The 26,123-nt window shown below is 47.3% G+C and overlaps 1 protein-coding gene across 1 annotated transcript in view; it reads left to right on the plus strand.

The window, feature by feature from the left end:
• ABCC4 (ATP binding cassette subfamily C member 4 (PEL blood group)) overlaps nucleotides 1–26,123 on the plus strand; it is a 1,516,984-nt gene that overhangs the window by 244,780 nt on the left and 1,246,081 nt on the right. The window contains exon 4 of the mRNA XM_085622127.1: nucleotides 17,077–17,301. Coding sequence (XP_085478253.1) covers nucleotides 17,077–17,301 — 225 coding nt within the window. The remainder of the gene's footprint in view (nucleotides 1–17,076; nucleotides 17,302–26,123) is intronic.

Raw genomic sequence — 26,123 nt, forward strand, 5'->3', positions numbered from 1 at the left:
TCCCCCTCCAAATCCCTCAGAGTTGCCCTGGACATTTTCACCAGTTTCGGGAAAAACTCTGGTTACAGCATTAACTGGAAGAAATCATTACTATACGTCCGACATGGCGCCCCCCCTTCAATACCGCGTGACTGCCCGATCAAGATAGCCACGGAAGGGTTCAAGTACCTTGGAATCTTTATCTCCATGGATGTGACGACCCGTTACGAGATGAATCTCTTACCACCTCTGCAAAGATTAAAAAAAAGACACCGCCATTTGGAAGAGGCTCCCATTGTCCCTACTGGGTCGGGCAGCTCTATTCAAGATGATGGCGCTACCGCGTTTTTTGTACGCCCTCCAAAACTACCCCGATTTAGTCCCACAAAAGTATTTTGCAGATATTGAGGCCACTGAAAGAGACCTGTTGTGGATCGGTACGCCACGCATATCGCTCCAGAAACTTACACTACGGTGGTACGATGGGGGTATAGCACTCCCGGATGTTAGACGGACCGGGAGGGTCGGCCGAGGTCAGGGGGGAGAGGTCTCCGGGGAGAGCCGTCTCCAGCGATCGTACAGACAAGTAACTTCCCCCCCACAGACAGACACCACACAAGGATAAGATTTAGCGTTCTTTATATGCACTTCTTAAGGTACGATGAAATAGTACAAGGAGGTCTGGACTCAGGGGTCCCCTCGATTTAGGTCTCTTAGGATAGGGAAGGGGGTAGCGGGACAGTCTGTTTACCAGTCAGGTAGTTCGGATGAGAGGATGGTTAGCTCACAATCCTCGAGCTTGGTGGTGTAGCTGGTACGGGCCGCGGCAGCGCCAGCAGGTCCCGGTAGAGATGGTCGATACACGGTCCGCGGCAGCGCCAGCAGGTCCCAGTGAAGATGGTCGATGTACGGTCCGCGGCAGCGCCAGCAGGTCCCGGTGAGGATGGTCATTACAACGGGCCGCGGCAGCGCCAGCAGGTCCCGACGAGGATGGATGTTGCAGAAGGCCGCGGCAGCGCCAGCAGGCAGGACGATAGTTCGCAAGATAGGGCTACGGCAGCGCCAGTAGTCCGTCCAGGCTGAGTTCTCTCGGTGTCTCCCGACTCCAGGATACAACTGCCATCCTGCTCCGGAGCTGCTCCAGTTATAGGGCAGGCGCCCTTTGATGTCCGGGCCCTCGCACTTGGAGGTCGGAGGGTCCGGGTTGAAGGTGTCCAGACACCCAGCAGGGGGTGGAGCCAGCGCTTGGGGGAGCTGGAGGCAATCGGCACCTGGCGGGGGAAGAGCTCTTGACGCTTCGTTCTCCCATTGACCTGCCAAGTGGTCCGCTCACCTCCTGGGTGGATGGTGGTGCCGGGATGTCGGGGCCGGCCAGGCCCAGGGTTAGGGTCGGGGGGAGGCCACGCGGCCTTGTGGTGCAGGGCCCAAGATGGCGGCTTGACCCGGCCGGGGAAGCCGGTGGGGCTGGGGCCCGTGATGCATGGAGGTCCGAGGGCAGAAGTTCCGTCGGGAGACGGGGTGCAGGTGCTTTTCGTGGGTCACGCCTGGCGGGCCGGAGCTTGGGCCCTGTCGTGCGGGGAGGGAGCAAGCCCTTCGTGTGGCCTGTCCAACATGCGTCCCCCCCAGCTGAAGGCGGGGAGAGTCACCCATCTTCTTGGGGACTCTCCTCGTCGAGGCGGAAAAATCGTGACAGGCCATCCGCGTTGGCGTGGTCTCGGCCCGGTCGGTGCTCCACGGTGAAGTCCATTCCCTGCAGGGAAATGGACCAGCGCAATAGTTTTGGGTTCTCCCCCCGCATCTGCATCAGCCACTGCAGGGGTCGATGGTCGGTTTGTACCCGGAAGTGGGTACCGAAGAGATAGGGCCGGAGCTTTTTGAGGGCCCACACCACTGCGAAGGCCTCCCTCTCGATGGTGCTCCAGCGCTGTTCTCGGGCCAGGAGACGTCGACTGATGAAGGCCACCGGCTGGTCATGACCCTCGGGGTTTAATTGAGAAAGAACGGCCCCGATGCCGTGGTCGGAGGCGTCTGTCTGTACCACGAATTCCCGACTGTAATCGGGGGCCTGGAGCACAGGGGCGGTGCACAGGGCGGCCTTCAGCTTCTCGAAGGCCGCTTGACAATCGGGGGTCCAGTTAATTCGCTTTGGTTGGTTCTTGGACGTGAGACCCGTGAGGGGCCCCACGATGCTGCCGTAGTCCTTCACGAACCGCCGGTAGTAGCCGGTGAGCCCCAAGAAGGCTCGGACCTCGGTCTGGGTGCCGGGGGGCTGCCAGGACTGGATGGCAGCAATCTTAAGTTGCAGCGGGGCCACCAGCCCGCTTCCCACTTGGTGCCCAAGGTAGGTCACGGACCCTTGGCCAATTTGGCATTTGCCGGCCTTAATTGTGAGGCCGGCCCGCTGGAGGGCCTGTAGGACCTCTTGGAGGTGGAGGAGGTGGTCGGACCAGTGGCGGCTGTATACAGCGATATCGTCCAGGTAGGCAGCGCTGAACTCTTCGAGCCCCGCCAAGACCTGGTTCACAAGGCGTTGAAACGTGGCGGGGGCATTCTTCATGCCGAAGGGCATGACCTTGAATTGGTAGTGGCCATCGGGGGTAGAGAAGGCTGACCGTTCCTGAGCCCGGGGTGTGAGACCGATCTGCCAGTAGCCCGCTGTTAGGTCGAAGATACTGAGGTAGCGGGCGGCCCCCAGCCGGTCGATCAGTTCGTCCGCTCGGGGGATCGGATGAGCGTCGGTCCGGGTGACAGCGTTCAAGCCCCGGTAGTCGACGCAGAATCTCAGTTCAGGTGTGGTGCCGGGGGCAGCGGCTTTGGGAACCAATACAACCGGGCTGGCCCAGGGACTGTCCGAGGGCTCGATGACCCCGATCGTGAGCATTTTGGCCACTTCCTCCTGTATGCAGGCCCGTACCCGATCTGGTACGCGGTAGGCCCGGTGTCGAATAGGGGGACTGTCCCCGGTGTCCACGTCGTGCAAACACCAAGGGGTGACCCCGGGGGTGAGGGAGAACAGTGTAGCGAACCGCAGCAGGAGGTTTCGGCAGCCCTGGCGTTGCTCCGAGGTGAGGGCGTCAGAGAGCCGGACCCCGTCCACGGAGCCGTCATTCTCCTGAGTCTTCAGGAGATCCGGGAGGGGTTCGGAGTCTTACTCTGCCCCACTGTCCGTAGCCATCAGGAGGCTGAGTTCTGAGCGCACAAAGTGTGGTTTGAGTCGGTTGGTGTGGAGGACCCGAAGGGGGTTTCGGGAGGTCCCCATGTCGATGAGGTAAGTGACGGGGCTTTTGCGCTCGACCACTTTGAAGGGCCCCGTCCACTTATCTTGCAAGGCACATGGTTCGGTGGGGGACATCACCCACACTTGTTGACCAGGCTCGAACTCAACGGAGGAGGCATTGTGATCATACCATCTCTTCATGTCCTCCTGGCTGGCCTCGAGGTTCGCCTTGGCCATCTCTCTGAAGCGCCGGGTCTGATTGCGTAGGGCCAGGAGGTATTTGAAGACGTCTGGAGGGGTCTTTAGGGGGGCCATCTCCCAACCTTCCTTGACTAGGCTGAGGGGCCCTCGCACAGGGTGCCCGTACAGGAGTTCGAAAGGGCTAAAGCCGAGGGACTTCTGGGGGACTTCTCGGTAGGCGAAGAGGAGGCACGGGAGTAGTACATCCCACTGGCGACGGAGGGGCTCTTCCAATCCCCCAATCATCCCCTTGAGGGTGCGGTTAAAACGCTCCACTAGTCCGTTCCCTTGGGGGTGATAGGGGGTCGTGAATCTGTAGGTGACCCCGCATTGTTGCCAGAGGGACTTCATGTATTTGGAGATAAAGTTCGTGCCTCGGTCGCTGACGACTTCTCGGGGGAAGCCCACCCGGGAGAAGATCCCCATTAGGGCCCGGCCAACCACCGGAGCTGTCACGGTCCGTAGGGGCACCGCCTCGGGGTAGCGGGTGGCATGGTCCACCAGTACCAGGATGAACCTGTGTCCTTGTGCCGTGCGGGGGTCCAGAGGCCCCACAATGTCTATTCCTACCCTTTCGAACGGGGTGGTGACCACAGGGAAGGATTGCAGAGGGGCTTTCAGCTTCCGACCACTCTTCCCGCTGGCTTGGCATGTGGGGCAGGACCGGCAGTGGTTCAGGACGTCGTTCCTCATTTTCGGCCAGAAAAAGTGGGTCACTAGGCGACTGTAAGTTTTGTCCTGGCCCAGGTGTCCAGCCAGGGGGACATCGTGGGCCAGGTTGAGTAGGAAGTCTCTGAAGCGGAGAGGTACCACCAGCACTCGACCGGCCCCTAGCTCTGCGATTCTTTGTTCGCTGTATAGCAGGTCGTTATCCCAGTAGACCCAGTGAGATCCGGTGGAGTCCCCTGCGTTCTGGGCGCTGGCTTGTTGGCGGAGTCCCTCGAGGGAGGGGCAGGTCTTTTGTTCCTGGCGGAACTGTTCTTGGGTGGGCCCCCCTTCTTGACGCCACTGAGCCAGGCCGGGAAAGTCCTGGGGTTGCGCGTCCCCTTCGGTCGTTGGTTCTGGGGGGCTGGCCTCGTCGTTGTCTTCTACTGGGGCGACCGGGGGCGGAGGTGCTGGCCATTCCGGTTCTTCTGATCGGGGGACGGCATGGGCGGCCATGGACCGGGTGGTTATGCAGGCCCAGTCCGGGAGGCCCAGCATCCCCAGGTGCTCTCTTCTCTCGACGGTGGCCCACGGGGAACTTTCGAGGTCATTCCCCAGGAGGCAGTCCACGGGGGCATCGTCCCGGACCGTCACCTTCAACAGGCCGGAGACCCCTCCCCATTCGAATGGGACGCAGGCCATTTGACACATACTTTCAGAATTGTCGGCTGAGCGGACGGGGCAGAGAATGTTCGGCAGGATCTGCTCGGGCTTCACCAGGTGACAGCGGACGGCCGTCACACTGGCGCCTGTGTCACGCAAGGCCTCGGCCCGATGTCCATTAATGGTCACCCACTGACCGTATTTCCTGGTGTTGGCGGGTAGGGGAGCCCGCGGGACCATGTCTCTTCCCCCTAGGCACGCCAGGACCATGGCGGCCGGTTCCCACTCTTGCTGGGCCGGCTCATACTCTTCCTGTTCCTCCGATAATCGCTCTTCCCCCAGGGCGGCGGCAGCTACCTGGCGGGGCTTGGGTGTTTGGTTCTGCGGGCAGCTCGGGTCATTGGCGTAGTGGCCGACTCGCTGGCATCGGTGGCACGTGACGTTGGCTCGGAACCCAGGACGCATCGGGGGGTTGCCCCGGCCGGCCGGAGGCGGGGTGCTGGCCACGGGTGTTGCCGGCAAGGCGTCTCTCCCTCGCCCCTGGCCTCCTCCTCCTCCCCGAGGACGGTGCTGGCCTTGGTTGCTTCGGTTCTGCTCGTGTGGCCCTCTCCGGCCCACTCGGGTGCTTTCCCATCGGTCAGCTTCGGCGGCGAGCTGCCGGGGGTCAGTCAGCTTGCTGTCGAGGAGGTGCTGCCTGAGCTCGACGAAACAGTTGTTCGACAGGTGCTCCCATACCATAAGGTTAAAGAGTTGCTCGTAGGTCGTGACATGGCTCCCCTTGATGCAACCCTCGAAGGCACGGCTGAAATAGTTAACGTACTCCACCCAAGTTGTGCCCGGGATCCGGGTGCAATCTCTGAACCTCTGGCGGTACATCTCGGGTGTGAGGCCGTAGCGGGTGAGGAGGGCAGCCTTCATGTGGTCGTAGGACGACATTTGGTGATCTGGGAGCTGTAGCAGGGCATCGCGACCTTCGTTGACGAACCTCCCCCATAGTCCGGCTCCCCAATCACTCCGGTCGATCCGGTGGGAGGTCATGGCTATCTCGTAGGCTTTGAACCACTGTTGTATGTCGTCTTCTCGGACATACTCGCGGACAACATCCTTGGGGATGTGTACTTTTTTCTTGGTTGGCCCCGGGGTGTGCGGTCGCTCAGGCACCCCCGGTTCTTTTTTCTGTTTCCGAAGTTCTATTTCCGCCAGTTTGCGTTCGTGTTCGAGTGTTATTCTTTTTTCCTCAAGCTCTCTCTGTCTCTGCTTTTCTTCTCGTTCTTCTCGGAGCCGCATATGCTCTAGATTTAGTTTCTGCTCGGCTAACTTGAGTTCACCGTCCATCTTGAGCCGTGCCATTTCCAACTCGTGTAATCTGGTTCTTTCTCTTTCCTGGATCTCCTCCTGCGAGAGGCCCGTTCCCCGCTCCTCGGGAGCCGTGGCGTTCCCCTCTGGTGCGACACTGTTTCGGTCGAAGGGCCCGGCGATCCCCGTTTCTGTCCACGACTCAAGGGCGTGCTTCAAATCATCTTTGGTACTCAGGCCGGTGGTAGCAATGCCTAGTTCCATGCAGAATTGTTTCAGTTCGCGGTGGCTGTATTCTTCTAACTTATCCATTTGGAATTTTTCGGTGGAACCGCTATCTTTGGCTGACATCGTGGTTTTGTCGTGGGGTGAGCTACTCTCTGTACGATTACGCGTTGATTCGGATCGCGCCGCTGGCCACCAATGTTAGACGGACCGGGAGGGTCGGCCGAGGTCAGGGGGGAGAGGTCTCCGGGGAGAGCCGTCTCCAGCGATCGTACAGACAAGTAACTTCCCCCCCACAGACAGACACCACACAAGGATAAGATTTAGCGTTCTTTATATGCACTTCTTAAGGTACGATGAAATAGTACAAGGAGGTCTGGACTCAGGGGTCCCCTCGATTTAGGTCTCTTAGGATAGGGAAGGGGGTAGCGGGACAGTCTGTTTACCAGTCAGGTAGTTCGGATGAGAGGATGGTTAGCTCACAATCCTCGAGCTTGGTGGTGTAGCTGGTACGGGCCGCGGCAGCGCCAGCAGGTCCCGGTAGAGATGGTCGATACACGGTCCGCGGCAGCGCCAGCAGGTCCCAGTGAAGATGGTCGATGTACGGTCCGCGGCAGCGCCAGCAGGTCCCGGTGAGGATGGTCGTTACAACGGGCCGCGGCAGCGCCAGCAGGTCCCGACGAGGATGGATGTTGCAGAAGGCCGCGGCAGCGCCAGCAGGCAGGACGATAGTTCGCAAGATAGGGCTACGGCAGCGCCAGTAGTCCGTCCAGGCTGAGTTCTCTCGGTGTCTCTCGACTCCAGGATACAACTGCCATCCTGCTCCGGAGCTGCTCCAGTTATAGGGCAGGCGCCCTTTGATGTCCGGGCCCTCGCACTTGGAGGTCGGAGGGTCCGGGGTGAAGGTGTCCAGACACCCAGCAGGGGGTGGAGCCAGCGCTTGGGGGAGCTGGAGGCGATCGGCACCTGGCGGGGGAAGAGCTCTTGACGCTTCGTTCTCCCATTGACCTGCCAAGTGGTCCGCTCACCTCCTGGGTGGATGGTGGTGCCGGGATGTCGGGGCCGGCCAGGCCCAGGGTTAGAGTCGGGGGGAGGCCACGCGGCCTTGTGGTGCAGGGCCCAAGATGGCGGCTTGACCCGGCCGGGGAAGCCGGTGGGGCTGGGGCCCGTGATGCATGGAGGTCCGAGGGCAGAAGTTCCGTCGGGAGACGGGGTGCAGGTGCTTTTCGTGGGTCACGCCTGGCGGGCCGGAGCTTGGGCCCTGTCGTGCGGGGAGGGAGCAAGCCCTTCGTGTGGCCTGTCCAACACCGGACATCCGCAAATACTACTGGGCTGCACACCTCTCGGCCATAAACCAGGGCACGTATAGGAGTGGGGATGATCCCGGGTATAGGATGGACAGGTGGCTCCTCCTGGGGGGGAACTTTGAGACTGCGCTCTACTCTAAACCTAACAAGTTTCACCTCACAGGGCCTACAAGACACTCTGTCCAACTCTGGGATATTGTGAGCCGCAAACTGGGAAGGGCTGACAAACTCACATCGGCAACCCCGCTCTGGGTCTCAGAAAGGCTAGGTACACTGGGTCGCACCAAAGGGTTTCGTAACTGGGACCTGATAGGGATCTCCTGTATAAAGAACCTATGGGGGCCCAATGGCATGGTGACTTTTGCCTCACTACAGCAAACATACGACTTAGTGCAAACTGAGTACTTCCGATACATACAGATCAGGCACTTACTCCAGTCGAACATTCCACCTGGAACGACGCTCCCGGAGTCCTCCCCCTTAGAGGACAGACTGCTTGACGGTCATTTACCGGAGAGGGCTATCTCCCTCACATATAAAAAACTCATACATCACACCCCTGACCCATTGCTTGCACTTAGGAGGAAATGGGAGACTGACGGTCTTGAGATTGTTGATGAGGAATGGAGAGAGGCACTTTCCTCCTCCAAAGAAGTAGCGATATCGGCAAAATTGAGGCTGATACAACTAAAAATATTACACCAAGTTTACATCTCGGGGACACGACTAGTATTGATGGGTAGGAGTGAGGACGGGCTTTGTAGGAGACGGTGTGGGGCGGTAGGAACGTTTCTTCACATAATATGGGAGTGCCCTCTAATACAAGCTTACTGGAAGTGGGTGCACGACTGTATGCATACTGTCTGGGGGGGTAAACTTGCGACCCGAAATTAAAAGGTGCCTCTTAAATATCTGGGAGCCCACAAACTTGTCCGTAAAAGGTAGAATGTGGGCAACGCTTGGACAGGTAATTGCAAAACGCAATATAGAACGCCTTTGGGGAGCGGGAACACCTCCAACGCTCAGTGCATGGAAGAAAGACATGGACTGGTGCATGCTGCAAGAGAAGACAGTCTATGTAGCCCGGGGGTGTCCCCGGAAATGGGAGGCAGTTTGGTCAAAATGGAATGAGTACCGCGGAAACCTGTGTGACCCTCCCATGATCCCTTCCCTTGACGAACTACTAACACTGTAATGAGTAATGTACTGATACCATCTTGTGTACTGCGACATCTGAAGTGGTATATTTGTATGAGAGTCTGTGGACGCAACACTGTAATATCTGTGAATATAAATGTGGACCAACAAGTTTATTTTTGCAAATAAAAAGAGTTATAAAAGAAAAAGACAGCTCCTTAAGGGGCCTCTCAAGTAGCTGGGTCTTGGCCCATGGTGTAATGGACTGGTATTTTTTGCCATGCCTATCAAACTAACTAGGAAACATTCAAATAATTGGGACCTTTAGGCCTATGAGTTATTGAGTTGCAAGGCGAACATTTTAACTAAGTGGATAGAGAGGTTATGTGCTGTTTCGGGCTATTTGCTATGAGGGGAGCTGTGCAGGTGACTGCTCCACTGGGGGCAGGGGGGTAATCCACTGAGGGATTATTAACGACCTGTCAAATTGAGGTATCCCTACAGTGAGGTCCTTCATGGGCAAGCTCAAGGGTACGGGGGCAACAAACCTTTCCCTCTAAAACAACATCAATAGATGTGATGCTCCAGAGGGCGATCGGGGTCATAGCCACTGAAATCGAGCTGACCGAGGGGAGATTCTCTGTGGGCTCCAGAGAACTTGCACAATCACTGCATGGCCCAAGCGAGGCAGCCCCAATTGGGAGCACCCCTGAGTTAGAGGTAGAGTCTAGTATGCTGAAGAAGGCCCTCGACCAAACACCTGATAATTCACCATGTATATTACTCTCTTAGATTCTGAAGGCAGAGTACCAGCAAGCTGCCAGAAGAGTGAAAAGGACTGTCCGAAAAACACAATCGAAAAATAGCATTCCTGTTAACTCCCCATTTTCCTTCCATGCACCTGCAAACTTCAACTGCACCATGGATGGTAAGACCGTAGCATGAAACCTAGATGAGTGGCCGATTTGGTAGAGGAACAAGCTGGTAGAATTGAAGTGACTCTAAGAATGGAACTATCACCATTTCTGGCATGTCAGCGATTGAACAAGTACTCAAAGATATCCACCACCCCTCCTTCAGCCCACTGACAGAGGAGATCTTGCTCAAACACCACATCCCCCCCCACACAAACTGATAAACAGGGTATGATATGTTGAGAAAAACCAACATGAACGCAATCATCAGTGCCCCAAGGACAACCAGTAGTGCCAACACAATGAAACCAGGGAAAACAGGGGATAACTCAGAGATGGGCCTACGACCAATGCAAAATTATCAACGGAGACACCACTGGGTGCAATGGAAATGTCGCACTGCCGCAAGAGACCAGTAACCTCCCTATTATTAACCTACCCACTGCAGCTTACTCTTCTGTGGCAATTTTGACAGGAGTACCAGGATTGGGTGAAGAGCAGAAAGAAACACATGACAATCTGGGTAATAGATGTCTGAACTGGCTCATGAAGAATAAGAATTTCCCTGCCTTACTGGCCATAATATACATCTTACATGTTGAGTACATGGGATCTGGAGGAGTCAGAAGGATCATTCATTGGAATGTCATTATTAACTTTAAAGACCTCGCTCTGGTTCAAAAACTGTTATCCGATGTGGCGCACATGCGAGAGGGGCAAACTAATATTGGTCTTCTTCCTCTAGGGTATTTTTACAAGCTGCCAACATGCATAGGTTGGGTTGCTCATAATCTTCCCCCAACACTACATCATACATGCTCAAGTGTATCCACCTGCGGCCCACTTTGGCCTGTTTGGTCATATAGTGCCCCCTTGTACAATCAGTATAACGTTCTTGACCAAGTAGATTGACTAGCTAACAAGGAGGTCTCACAGCGCCCTGATTGCACCAAGAATGCCATAGATGGTTGTTCTAATATTGGGTATCCAAAAATGGGGATGAGAGTCGGTTAGACTCCCTCTTACAAATCAATAGAAACAAGCACTGCACATCTTTGTGTGACCTCCCAGTAGACCCCTTGCCCGCTTGCTTACCCCTTCCCTAAGTGGCCACTATAGGCATTAATCTAGGTCTGGAGGAGGGTGGTGTGGCCAATATGGCAAGACCTATATCCTCCCAGGCCAACTTTGGACAAGACAAATGCAGCGTATCAAGTAGAACTGGCGAACACCGTACCACAGCCCACTCTCCGGATCCTGTATTTGTTGACTCTAGGGAAATAGTTGAACAAATAGACAACAAAAAGGTCACAGGAGCTGTAGATCCCGAGTCCACCTTAAGGGTCTTGTCATGGAATGTCGCAGGCTTAAACACTAAATTAGACAACATAGATTGGGGTCGACCAGTTTGATATTTGTGTCTTCCAAGAAGCCTGGTTAACCATCCATGTACAGCAAACATGTTTAATACCTTATAGTGCAAAAGCTACAACTAGGGGTAGGGGCCTGGGGGCTGCTTACATGGGTGGGAACCCATTTGGGTTGCAAAATAGAAAAAGTGGGGGGGCTGCTGACATGGGTGGGAACCCATTTGGGTTGCAAAGTAGAAAAGGTGGAGGTGATATCAGACGACATTTTGTGTGTACCACTTTCATTCTCATCTGGCTAGGTACATTGTATTTATAACAGACCTATGAGTAACAGAATCTTCAACAGTTGCCCAGCTCACATCCCATAGGGCAGGTCTCCCGGTAGGACTTTTAAAAATAGTTGGCAGCGATTTTAACTGCCAGTTTGAGCCTCTGGGCATCTCCAGCATCGGACTTGTGATGGAGGAGGATAAAGTTTGGTCTATCCCAAATCGAGGAATACGCTCCATAAAGAAATGGTTACTGCTGGCCCTCCAACTTAATGTCCTGTGTCTAAATCAGAGCGTGCGTGCTTACAATGAGAGAACTCCCTCAGATAAGGAAGGGAGGTGCACTTTTAAAAGATTGCCTAGGACCAGCTTGATAGATTACATTTTAGTCGATGTCAGAATAATGCCATTCATTACTGACATTTCAGTCATTACAAAGCACAACAGTGATCATAATGTGCCGCCTTAGACCTGGACCTCCCCCTCACCAAGCTCACAGCCACACAAGAGAAGCCCTTTGATCGTAGACATCCACTAGCAACGAACAGGAGCAGGATAAACTGGCATTTAGTGGTGCTCAGTAAAGTCTATTTATAAGCTAGTGACAAAGAGCTTGGGAGGCCTGTGTAATATAGATTTTAGCTCAAGCCAGGAAACTTCTCTAGCTTTGATTGGGGAAGTGCATAATCAACTCTTTGCAGATCTAAAAAAGCACTTTTATTTAGACGCTAGGCCTGTGGGAGTGAGGAGAAACTTGCCTTTGTGATTTAACAGCCATTTTGGGGCTGCCAAACTTGCTTGTATTACCGCAATTAAGTCCCAGAATAGAAGAGCAATTCAAGACTCACAAGCAGCTTTTAAGAGGGCTGTTAATCATTTGCAAGGGAGAATAGGACCAAGGCAGGTGGGAGGCACTCATTGCTGCCACCAGGAACAAAGATCAAGCAACATTTTGGAATCTAGTAGCCACTGGGAACATTCAAGGGAACGTTACCATCAAAAGCAACATCCCAGCTGACGACTGGATTTCACACTTTATAAATCTGTATTCTCCAATTCCAGGAGACAGTATACTTTCAGCCCCTGTAAGAAGGCCTCAATTCTTAGCTATGGAGGCCACCCGCCACAAACGAGTATCCCAATATTACATGGTTTAGACAAAATTCCAGTTGACCTTTTACTAGCTGAGACTAATATTTGTGGTCCCTATCTCACAGTAGTTTTCAACCCTATCATGAGTGGGCTACCAATCCCTCAATCCTGGTTGGGGGCAGTAATAATACCTATATACAAAAGGGCTCTCTTTTGGTGCCAGCAAAATACAGGTCCATCAGCCTCCTTGATACTATGCAGAAACTTTTTTGTAGAGTTATTTTATCAAGACTACAAGATTGGCTAGAGGCTAATGACATTCTAAGCCCTAAGCAAGCTGGATTCGGTAATCACTCCTCTCTAATAAATCAAGTGTTAAGCCTGCAGCTAATACACTGAAAATCAATTGCTCTTGAAAAGGGCAGACTCTACATGGTATTTGTAGATCTATGATCTGCATTTGATTTGGTTCCCAGAAATGTGTTATGGAAAGTGCTGGCTGAGATGGGTGTCCAAAGTCATTTATGCAGAATCATTGAAAGGATGTATGCCCAGGTTCGCTGTGGCTGCCGAAGCGAAGTAACCAAACCCTTTCCAGACAAAAAGGGCCGTTAGGCAGGGCTGTGTTCTTGCTCCAACACTTTTTACACTGTTTGTCGAAGACATGGTTGCCCCTCTGAATTCATGTGACAATAATGCCCCTAGATTAGCCAATATGAGGGTCTCTGCACAAATGTTTGCGGACACCACATTACTATCATCTAAATCGCCCATGGGCATACAGAGAATCCTGGAATAATTTAGTAGTTTCTGTATACAGAGAGGGTTGGAAATAAATGTAAGTAAAACAAAGTACATGGTTTTCAACCTGTATCGTACAACACGCGTCAAACCCACCTTGAATAGAACCCCGCTAGAGCTGGTCATCTGTCTGAATATCTAGGCATCACTCTGAGCGAGAAGCTAACCTGGGCGCCACATATTTAGAAATGAAGGCTCAAACTGAAGTGGGCTGCTGAAGGTCCACTGGGGCTCTGAGCTCTGTTGTCACAAGGACAAAAAAAAAATAGAAATAGTCTTTAATGAGGTTCCTGAGGGAAGCACTCCGCTAGGCCTGGTAAGGCTAGATTTGGAACACAGGCCAATATCAGAAAGAATTGCAGTTAGACCAGTAAAGTATTGGAGAAAACTATGGGCTACTCCCGAACTGTTCCACTACCGCTGGGGTCTAGAAGAGATACTTAAACTCCCAGAGGCTGGCAATCTCCCCTGGATCAAATATGTCAGAGACACACTGTCACGCATGAGGTTAGTCAAACTCTTGGAAGATCCCGAGGGGATTGGGTTACTAACTAGCAAATTAGAGCTTCAGAGGCGTTTAGGAACTTTAAATCCGGTATGCCCATGTCAAGCATGGCCCTGAATACTTTGACAGACACCTTTTTAAGGCTATAGAACTTTTACAAAACTGAGAAGTTCCTAGATAAAGTCCGGCCAGAAAGCTGTATGTTCAGTTTAGGCATGGGTCACTACCAAGTTGATCAAACACGTCGAAATGGGTGAGTTCAGATAGGCTGGCTGAGACGGGCTGCCCATCTTGTGGCCACGGTGAAAAAAATTGTGGGGCATGCCCTGTGTATTTGCCTAGAGTATAGTAGGGCCTGGGCCAAATGCATAATTCCTATTTGCAGAATCTTGTGAACCAGACACTATGTGGAGGTCTGCAGAATTTACAATCTACAACCGGCTGGCACATTCTATTCGCAGTTGCCAGGTTCTTATTTGTTATGCGGTGAATGAGGAGGAAAAACGCTTTACCACCGGCCGTTTGAAACGACAGTAGTGTTGTACGGCCATTAGGAGAACTTCACATGGGGGAATGGTGTCTTGACTGACGATCCAATCAATCTTTTAACTCTAACCTACTAGCGTGTTGAGGGCATTGGTGCCCTGTATCAAGTTTATGGATTTAGTTTTAGCCCTTTGCAAATCAGTGTTTCTTTTTTAACATGCAGTGTCACTTTTGTTTGTATTTATAATGTGGGACAATCTTTTACCGATTTTACCTAACTATTTTTAATGTATTTAAATAAATGATGGTTGAAGGCCAGAGTATTGACTGACTGATGAATAATTGGGACCTTTAGGCCTATGAATTAGCGAGTTACAACAAGGCGACCATTTGAACCAAGTGGATAGAGAGGTTATGTGCTGTTTCGGGCATTGGTGCGTCTTATATGCTGTGTGTCCAGAAAGTTGATCTTTCACGTGATTTTGAAAGGAGACTTCCATTTAAAAATGCTTGCATCATTAATAATACAGACTTTTTAGTGATCATTCTGTCTGTACCTCTACCACTGTTTCACATCACAGTGAGTTGTCTGCTACCGCCTATGTGCAACCATGCACCACCATAGTCTACTACTGTGGACACGGTGAAACCTTCAAAGCAGGTTCGGAGGAGGACATTATTTGTTTCTGAAATTGAAAAAAAAAAATGTGCAATTGTGGCAGAATATCAGCGCAAATCCCTGGCACATGTTTAGTTAGTGCTAGAGAAATGCATACAATAAATGCATGAGTGGCTAGATGATTAGGTGCACAAATGTGTCATTTTTATGACATAGGGAATTTTTATGTTTTTCCAAGTATTCAGTCTAGAATAAAACTACTCCTTCCGTCCAAATTTGTCTTGAATGCAGCTTCATGTAGATTTCACATGACTTCACGCGACACCGTTGTGGACCTATGCTAATCTGTTTATTTGAATTCGCCCATTATTTAAAACAGTGTTTTGAATGTTTTTTAAATCACAACCCATATTTGGACTGCATATTAGAATTGTAAATGCGCCCACCCAAGTGGCGTGTGCCATTGGTCATTAATTTCTCCTTCTAGTACTGACAGGCCTGTGGCAGAATTCTAGTGAGATTCTTGATTTACAAGAACTTGTTCATGTTACAGAACACGTTTTCTGTTCAAGTTCGGTATCCTTTCGACTCTCCCCCACCTCTTCCTCATTCTTAATTTGACTTTCTTTATACTATACCCCTACCGCCTTATTCACTTAATGTTCATATAACAGCACTGATAAGAACCCTGTCACCCTCTATTCTTACTTGCATAGAATTACCGGGTGACACATGTTCAAAAGTGGATAGGTGTGTTTATTTTATTTCTGCGTTTTTATATAGCGCGTACTTTACCCAAAGGTGTCAGAGCTCTTTACAATAGAACCAGTTTACATTAGGACTTGAGAGTATATGAATTACATACAAGATCAAATACAGCGTGGATATAATCTGCCAATAATGTCTGGAAGTGAGCACAAAGTATAGGTGGGAAAGGAGCGCACAGATATAGAAAAAGAAAAATGATATTATAGAGAATAGCATTATGATATTGAATGGTTGGTAAATTCTAAAATACGCCCCAAAGGGATCCAAGGGCCCCGGCCGCCAGCCCTGACCCCGCGATCAGTCTGCAGTCACCCAGGCCCCAGCCTCTCATCTAGCCCCCTAGAATCTGAATGGAATGATTAACAGACTAATATGTGGGTTGGTGGGGGAGATAAATGGATGTATGGATGGACTGCAATATGGATGGATGGTACTATAATAAGTATACAGCAAAGACATTTTTAATACTGTCCCCTTGAAAGAAAAATCATCTACAGCCCAGAACAAACATATTTTTTCATAATTACAGCCGCGGCCCATGCAGGTAAGAGCGGTGGGCCCAGGTGGGATGGGTGGGGGGGGGGGGTAGTTCGACAGACAACGAGGAGGGGAAATTAATCATTTATTTAATCTTCCCTCGTTATCTTCTGTCAAAATCTCCCCCCACCCGTCCCCACCGCTCTTACTTGCACCGGCCGCTGCTGCATAATTATTGTATAAAATTGGCAGCTCTAAACATATTTAGCCATTCCAACATTACTGTTGCATCAGTCATCCCTTTTAAAAATGCAATCAAATACATGATTGCCAAACTGCTTGTTGCAGCCTGGACTCCCAAAAAGTGTAAAAGTATCCAGTGTGTGATCTGTTCGGGGGAGGGACTTTTCATGATTATTATTTGAAATCCTTTTACCACCCACCAAAATACCCTGTCCCATCCCACTTTGACACCTACTTAAAGCCAGTTCATGAGTGAAAAAGACATTACTAATGGCCCATTACAGAGTAGCTTACTTCCACACTTGCTTTCTTTCACTAAAACACAGCACTTTTTTATGCTATAAGTTTATCTGTTCTCTAGAGGCATATTAAATTCTCCTCATGGCCAGAGCCTGCCTCTCCCTTTTCAGAACGCTCCGGGCCCTTCATGGTGCGGGGGGAAGGGGATTGGGGGGGGGGGGGAGGTAGCACACCCCAATATGAAGACACCGGTAAACCAAGTACTTCATTGCCAATGTATTTGGCTTGGCTGAGTCCAATTTGTATGATCATTTTGTCACGCTTTTCTGTTATTTTTGAAGTGTTCCCCGTTGACTAATCAAATTTAAACAGAAAGGTAAAGTCAATTTTAATAAATTGCTTTAACAAATATTTCGTAACCAAATCCTTTAAAACCTGTTTGTCTTGAGCATGTAATAGCACGGTTGAGTACCTGAGAACCCTTGGCTTTCAAAAACATGCTTCAAAGTGTTGCTGCCTAGATAAGTGATTTGCAGTTGGCAATGAATAATGTTAATTTTTTCTTTTCTCCTATTGTTTTTAGGAGGGCTTCAAAGTAGTGCAACCGTTATTTTTACGGAACATTATCCTGTATTTCGAGCAATCTGATCCCAGCAACAAAACGTCCCTGATTGATGCATACATCAACGCTGGTGCTCTGTCCATATGTACGCTATTCTTGTCCATAATGCACCATCTGTATTATTATCAAGTTCTTCGGACTGGCATGAAGCTGCGAGTCGCCATGTGTCATATGATTTATAGAAAGGTAAGTAGACATCTGAACTGTTCAGAAAGTTCGATTGTTAACATAACATGCATTTGTAAGGTACATGTTCACACCTAGGCATCTTGGTGGTGAATAACAGATATTTATTTTTACCCAACTCAATGGAACTCCCTTTTTTTGACCTCAGATGGATGCAAGGCTGAGTGGGCCTGCGGGGATTTGAACCTGTGATCAGGAGATCGAACAAATGTCCCTGCAGTAGACGCATTAGTCCACTGAGCCACAGACTCAGCTTAAAGGCTTTAGTAGTTTTATAATGCGTTGCAGGATACAGTAGGCTATTTCTTAGAGCTGGAAGAGAGGCATAATTTGAGAATTAAAGTTTATGACAGAGTCTTGCCAGATTTGTAGTCTGAATCCAAACCTGATATTCTCCGGTCGTTCTCATGTTGATCTCAGATTTATTTGAAAGCCTCTTTGGAAAGTGCAGTTTTCAGGAGTCTCGTAAATTGAATGATACAGTCTTCCATTCAGAGTGGCCGAGACTCTGCAACCAAGACAGATTTGCATACAGCTGGGCCTAATCTGAGGTGGCATGGTGGGCAAAAGAAAGATGGGTGGAATGCTACCCCGGGCAATTGCCAGTGGTTAGACTTCAGTCTGAAAATTTGAACTGGATTATCACCACAATGTTTGAGGAAAACCATCTAGTCAAAAACAAGGTTAAAACAACGAATACTTATATAGCTGAAAAAAGTCATTCTGTGGTGTCCGGTTGTCTAACTGATTTACCCTTTTTCCAACTTTCTGGAGACTTTATTTTTTGTCAGTCAGGCATTCTTGAGTTCGCTATTACTAGAAAAATACGACTTTCTAAATGCCTTGTATGTTGATTATCTAAATACACTATGCCTGATTCACAAAGGTAAACTTTCGAGATTCACAAAGGGCATTTACGAGTAGTAAAGTTAGACTTTTGTCTCAGTTAAACTTAAGTTTTGGTCTTAAGTTTCACTGAGATCAAAACTGAGATAAAATGCTAACTTTTCTACTCGTAAATGCCCTTTGTGAATACCGAAAGTTGTAAAGTTAGACTCTCATCTCAGTTTACCTTTGTGAATCCGACCCATTGATTGCAAAAATGGTGCCCATGATCTAGTTTTGGATATGAGAAGATGTGTTCCATTCTGGTTAGAGGATGTAAGAGACTGCCTTTCCTATATAAAGCAATCCAAAAATGTACAATAATAAATTACTCAGAAGTGTTGTGCTATTGAGCACACCTGTAAGCAAACTGAAACTGTAGTAGTGGAAGAATACAATGCTCATGGGGTCTCAGTGGAACCCAGTCAATTACTTTGTCTCTGCTCGGTAAGACGACGATTCAGCAAATTGAACAAACACATAATTTCAGGAAAAGATCCAAATGTGCTTCTCCAAAATCAGAATATTCACCCAGTAACTTCAATAATAAGTTTAAATTAGATGTCTTTTAAATGGTTGCCTCTTCAGCTGACTGTGATTGGTCCAAGTTCGGGCTAATGTATGTTTCGTCTAAGATAAGATTTTTTTAAGGCTATCCAACTCAATATAAATTTTGGGTGAGACCTGGTATAAAGGCAGTTTCTAAGGTTAATGTATCTAGCACACCTTTGTACATCATGTGAGTACCCACTTTGTTTAACACACAAGTCATCTTTCATTTACAGTCACACTCAGTTGCCCAGTGAAACCACTGTGAAGCAGATTAAATGGTACTGGTGAAATAAAGTGTGTATTAAATCCATATGCTTCCCATAACCAAATAGGTCATTTGATTATTGCCACAGTGCAGGACACTAGTGAGTAAGCGATGCAAGGGTAAATTGTTTGCAGGCAATATAATTAGTGAGAAACAGAAAGTATTCGTTTCTAGTAGTAGAAGAAAAAGTGATACTAACGAGATAGTAGGAATCTGAAGGACCTCAAAGCTAAATCATAAGAAGTACCTCAAATGTGGTAGAGGTTCAGTCATCCAGTGAGGCCTGCTGTGACATCAAGGACTGCATAGCTGTTTCAATGAAAAATGTGGGATGTCAAAGAGGTGTAAATAGTATAACCCTACAAGATAGTCCCAAAGGGAGCTTGGTAGTAGTTTTTACCTATTAGTCCTAATCAAGTCTTGGATTATACCAAATGGAGTTAATAACAAGGACCTTCATTTTCTCAAGGCAACACTCTAGTGGTGGCGGATAAGATGACATAGCCTGTTTTATGAATAGATGAAAAGGGAAAGCTAATCAGAGCTCATTAGATTCGAAAATTGCCAAGTTAGGCTGGTAAGTAATTGCATATGGAAATGGATACCTATTTTCGTAATCCAATGTCTCTGCTTAGAGGGTTATCTTAAAAGAAATTTAAGAATTAGTGGAAGGCCAGTAAGTTAGGTAATTGAAGCTACATGGTGTTTAGGCCAGCATAAAAGGACCACATAATTCAGAATACTCACAAATGATACGTAATAATCCAAAGGTATGTTGACTTCTGAGTGACAGGTAAAAGTGGAAATATAAGAAGGTGCGCAATTATTGTAACAGTGAAATTGTGAGAAGTTCACTGACCTCATCCACTGGGCTACTACATGGGACGTAATGATTAAATGCCCCCACAATGGTTATGTAAGGGTCTAAAACACTCCAAGTGGTTAGGACAAACCCATTAAAGGTCGATAGATGCCCATATGACAAAGGTAGAAAATTATATAGTTATGCCATATGAGTGAACAGTCCATGCTGGCAGGGAGTTGAAGGGAAGAGGACATGGTGGTCTAACAATCAAAACATGAATGAAATGTCACCTATGGCAGGTTTACTCAGACTCTATAATGAACACAACGATAAATTATAATGTAAGCACAAAGATTAAAGGGCACATATTGAGGATGTAGGGGTCGATTCTCAGAACTAATCTAAGATAAAATCCAAAATGTACTACTTTTGGTATTCACAGAAGGCATTTAGTATTAGTAAAGTTAGGAGTCCTAACTTTACTACTACTAAATGCCTTTTATGAATTCCAAAAGTATTAAGTTTAGCATTTTCTCTCAGTTTAGTAATACTGAAATTAGGAGTCCTAACTTCACTACTACTAAATGCCTTCTGTGAATACCAAAAGTAGTAAGTTTAGGATTTTATCTCAGATTAGTTCTGTGAATCGGCCCCGTAGTGTCGGTAGGGAGCTGTACTCATCAATTGTGTATATCTAGAGTCTGTAAGTGGTGTTCACCATCAGCAACAAATCTGAACACTGGAAAAGTGCAGGGAAAGACTTAGGCAGTTCCTTCTGACATAATGTAAAAGTGTGATGGTATAGATCCTCCTGTAAGATTCTGATTTATGGATATTTGAACCATCATAATGTCATAGACTGCAAAGCGAACCCACTTATAGTAAAGGAAATGTGATGCCAGAAATAGAAGCCTATTTGAATTTCCAGGTTCATCAGTATGGGTACATCTAGGCGCAGCTTAATGTAGGGACAATGGGCTGTGTGGCTAGGCTTCCATGATTTAATCCCCACTCTAGGGAAAAAATCTCAGAAAAGCCATATTGAGGTGTGGGAATTCTGTCCAGATTCCTTATTTTCAATCACACAGTATTCCTACACCCAAATCCACCCCACTCATAATTAGGGCCTTAGAGTCTTGCACTTCGATCCTTCAGGGAAAATGAAAGAACAATAGGATCAAAGGTCTTGATTGTAACAATGATTGTGACTAAAGTACGAACCTACTATCATATTAGAGGAGTCCCATTAGTGCTGGTTGCCATGTTGAGTCACTCTCTCTAAATTGTGATGTTTATCCTACAGTTTCAAATCGAATATTGGTTAGTTGTGCTACTGATTATGGGTATAGTTGACAAACTGGGACAAAAAGATACTTGTTATAGAAAGAGATGTGGATTTTAAATAAACATTAGTTAAAGGCAATTTGAGTGAGTTAGACCGTTGTATACATGGGAACTGGATAGTCCAGTAGAGATGTGATCAGTAAATATGGATTCAACACATTAATACATTATCTAGCCCATTTATTTGGGAAGGTTAATAAAGATTATGTTCCGTTTTGAGTGTTGGCGTGCAGGCCTTGATCAGAGTCTGGTGTGGAAGTGACTATGCTGGGAGACAGGAAGCATTCAGAGCAATGGGTGAAGCATGAACTTGCTTCAAAGTGAATATGTTTTGCTTAGCTAAGACAACATACAGAGAATAGTGGTGTGATTCAATTTATCTCTCTCACAGTATGACTAGGCGCATGGACAGTTGCACTGCATAGTCTACAGTATACGTGATTGCGATGTTAACATTTATATTTATTTTGCCCCGGTTATTGGACACCTCTAACTTAGTGCTGGACTATGTGTCAACCTGGTGCTCTACAGAGTCTCAGTTGACTTATAGAACTACAAGAGATTGTTTTTTATGTTTTAGTGTACTATCAGCTTCGTAGTTAATTTGGAGTTGCAGGTGAAAGGCAGAGGACAAAAGATCATGATCAAGATGACTTACTCAAGCCTGGACACAGGAATATATGTCAAGGGGGTATTTTAAGTGTTATTTTGAGATTATGGAACATGGCAGCACATGTTGGAGACAGCGCATAGGTCCGTGATTTACAGTCTCTCATATGAAAGATGTTTTTAAGTTGACAGAGACACAAAGGGAGTTAACAATAATCAAACAATCTAATTTTTGTGAAACCCATCTGTCCCCACAATAATGAGCATGAATCTGAGGTTGAAGTTAGGCCTGGGCTAAAATTCCGTTCCGCTCGCGGAAATTGCGAGAACTTGACATTTTCGTGTTCCGCGGAGAGCGCGAAAATGTCAAAATTTCCGCACTCCGCATTTTACCGGAAATGTTTTGCTTGCTCGCGCTGCAAAATAATACAGTCTCGCGTTATTGCGATCGCCTTACCTGAATCCCCGCGTTCGCCAGCAAGTTTTCCCGATCCGGTCGCGTTCCCCACGAAATGTTGGATTGTTGGTAGCCATTTGCGCTGTCTCGCGACAGTTCGCGCCCGCAGTAACGTCATTCGTCGCGCGATCACGTCTTTCTTCTCGCGATCATGCACCGCGAGACAAGTGAAAACAAGATGGCCACGCCCGCGATCAACCGCATGGGTAAGTTGGCGAGCCGCGACCACGCACAAAATACCGCGAACGGGCGGGAAAAAAACTTCCGCATCTCCGCGATATATCCGCGTGTTTGCAGAGATTTTTAACATTTTCGCGATAATTTGCGAAAGTGAATTTCGCTAATTCCGCCCACCCCTAGTTGAAGTTAAGTAGTGTTATTACTAATTAATATTCAGACCACTTTATATGCATATCAAAAGGATATTGTAAAGATACAGACTTACAGCAAGTTGAAATATTGCAATAGGTTCAATCTCAAGAGAATGAGATATGAAATAATCATAGTCATACAAAAACTGAGAAATAGGAATTGGTGTTCCTTACAGAAACTCTGATTCTCTCGCCTAAACATGAATACATTCTAAAGCAATCTAATCGTGGCTCTAAGTTTAGAATAAGGGTGGTTTAAAGATTAGGGTCTCAAGGAAATTCAGAAGTGTGAGAAATGTGTCAGCATGGTAAAGACTCCAGAAGAAGTCTTTCAGAATTGGAATAAGTATTTAACATGAACCTTCACACTTGTAAGAATAAAGGAAGCAGAAAGTTCTGTACCTCACAAAGTCCAAGGGAATTTGCCTTAACTCCTAAACAGTGTGAGCAATAATTAAAACCTGTAAAACTCTAACAACAATCATGTCTCTTCCCACACCACCAGGAACCAATCAATTCTCTTCTTGTGCTGTGCATTTGCAATATTACTAGACTTTTCCATCTCACAGAACTTGGACAGTTACTGCAACCTTGAACATTCCTCGTTCCTGATACACGATGAATTGAAGGCTTCATCTGTTCATAAGGCCTTCATGTTTTTTGCCAGGATGTTTATTCTCTAGCCTTATATTAAGAAACTAGTACTGACAACAATAGTCCTTTTCTCTAGCTAATGAAACTTTGAGAACACAGCTGGAAAGGAACACAGTAACCAAGCAAAATACCTTTAAAAATTGAGGCCTTTAGTCAGGCTAACTTTTATTAAACATCTAAATGTGCACTTCAAATACTTAGTTATACTTGTGCACGTGTAGCTCAAAAACAAATACAATACATGAGCAAAAGGCATACATGATTTCACTTTCCAATATGACTTTCAGAGCATATGGAAAGGTGACTTAAAGTGTAAATGCAAATGTGAATACAGAATACGTCTTCATGTTAAACTGAACATTAATACACACGTTTTTAAAACTCTATTTTCTACAATAAATACATGCCATTAAATGTTCACACATGTAAATGAAGTTGTGGCACACAGTAAATATACTGTCACATGAAGGTACAGTGTTTTAGAGTTGTATATAGCACGAACTAGACCTGAAGGTATCAGAGCACATTACATGAGCACCAGTTCCCTTACAGATGGACACATTAATTTCTGTTAGGCACGGGGAGATTAAGTGATTTGCCCAGAATCACAGGATATTAAGCGTTGTTGCCGAGATCTCGACATAATAGAAGTTCTGTGGGGTACTGTCTGGAACTAGGGCTGGAATGGTGGGACTGTGAAACAGCAAATACACAAGGGAGATAAACAACCATCATAATAGAAGTGAAGTGTGACATTCCTCAGTCAAAAAAGGTTTCACACCACCTTTGTACATGAAATTCATCTCTTGGAAGAAGAAAGTAGGAAGATACATAGGAAAGGGAGGGAAAGACTTAACACACATCCCATTTTATGTGGTTGGCTTCGACAGTCCCACTCTTGCGAGGTCAAGTAGCAAGGCACCAATAGCCCAAATGTAAACAAGAAAAAGTAGCCCCTCATACACTGGTTTTATGGTAACAATAGTCACTATTTAGGGTTGTTTGGGCTTCTCAGACCACTGGACCCTGTTGCCACTGCAACAGAGGCACTATTGATAAAAACACTCCTGTCAAATAGTATTTGACCCCCAGGGTAGGTATATTAGGTTGGTAAGCACGCTGCATGGTACTGACATAGTATTGCTTAATATGTACGCCCCTAATGTTGATGATGGTACCTTTTACCCACGTTTGGTGAGGATTTATGCAACTCAGGCAGGGTCATTGAGGATTTGGGCAGAAGACTTTAATTGCACTATGGGTGATAATTTAGACCTATTTCTTCAAGTTACTGTATACATAGGGAAAAAGTAGAGGACACCAAAGGTTCCCTATATGACATGGACCAGGTGGCTATTCGGTGGCTGCAATATTGGAGAGAGCAGGCTTGCTCATTTAATTTAATGGTTCATGGGGAATACTTTAGAATCGGTGCTACATATATTTTTGCGACAGATTCAGCACCACATACTATCTAGGTAGGATGTTCCCTGGCCATTCTCTGTTTGTAGTCACCTATGCTAGAACAAATGCCAGACATACAGCTCTTTTCTAAATGCTTCCCCTGAATGAATTGTTGGACACTATGTTCATGGATGAGCTTGCCACAGAACTACAGCACTATTTTGAAGGAAACTTGGGATCATGTCCTTCTACTTTAGTAGAATAGGAGGCCATTAAGGTATATACTAGGGAGGACAGTAGAAATAAGGCAGAGTCCAGAAAAAGCAAATTGTGTAGTGTGAGGGTGGAGTAACACCACTGCAAACGATCTGGTTAAAAGTGATATGACACAAGAAATGAGATTAGCTGCTAAAACGGAAAATTGGTGGGTTTACTGAAGAGATAAGTGTGTTTGCAGTTGAATTATTTTCTGTAATGGCTCCATATTAAGTTGATGTCCTCACTCCTGAAAGAGGAGCGCAGCAGACATGCATTATTAAAACATGTACAAACATGAAGGCATTAATCAAGTATGTGGTACCTACTTCAGTTGCCTGTATTTACTATATCATCTAATTTGGCGGGTATGGGGTAGCTGAAGCAGGAGGGGAAAATTACCCAATAGAACTATTATAGAGCGAGAGGTCAGAAGCAGTTAATGAGTTGTTTGCAACGCTGAAAGAACTAATAATGGAGAAAAGACCGGGCGAGGACCAACTCCAGTGGAATTCTATTACAAATATTTAGATATTCTGATGGATAGGTTCGTGTACGTTTTTGGAGGAGGCACAGGAAAATATGATGCTGCAAAAATCCATGTGGGTAGCTAAAATTGTTATGATGCTCTGGGCTAGTACTAACCCTATTAGTTATAAGGCTTATTTCCTTATTAATGCTTAACACAGACAGCAAAGTAATTTGAAAATTGTTTTCGAATCATGGGAAGGTTTGATTGATTACTAACCATCACACTGGTACAAGTGTGACAGTTCAGACTATTCCAGCCTACAAAGCTATAATAGCTTTGGTGGCAGGGATTATTAATTTTTAATGTATATTGAATTAATAAACAACTATTGTTGTGCTCTCTAAATTAGACAAACAGAATCAACATGTGGCAGACTGCCATAAGTGCTGGTGTTGACAATTAAGTGCCGGTGCTGAGCGCCCGAAACCAGCGGCTCAACGTATATTTGTACCTTAATGATATGGGGTCTGATGTACTTATATTCCATTCACAAAAAGTGGTTGCAAATTGCACACAGACTTTTTGTGAATGGAATCTAATTTTGCAAATCAACCTATGTAGTATTAAATTGGCGCACAATGTCACCATTCGCAGTGGGTTGCAGAACGATGTGCATAAGTAATATTCATAAGGCAGCTCACAATTTGTGACCCCTTGTGATGGGCTGCAAACACAAGGATGGTCGCTTG

The sequence above is a fragment of the Triturus cristatus genome, chromosome 8 (genome assembly GCF_964204655.1).
Source record: "Triturus cristatus chromosome 8, aTriCri1.1, whole genome shotgun sequence".
NCBI lineage: Eukaryota > Metazoa > Chordata > Amphibia > Caudata > Salamandridae > Triturus > Triturus cristatus.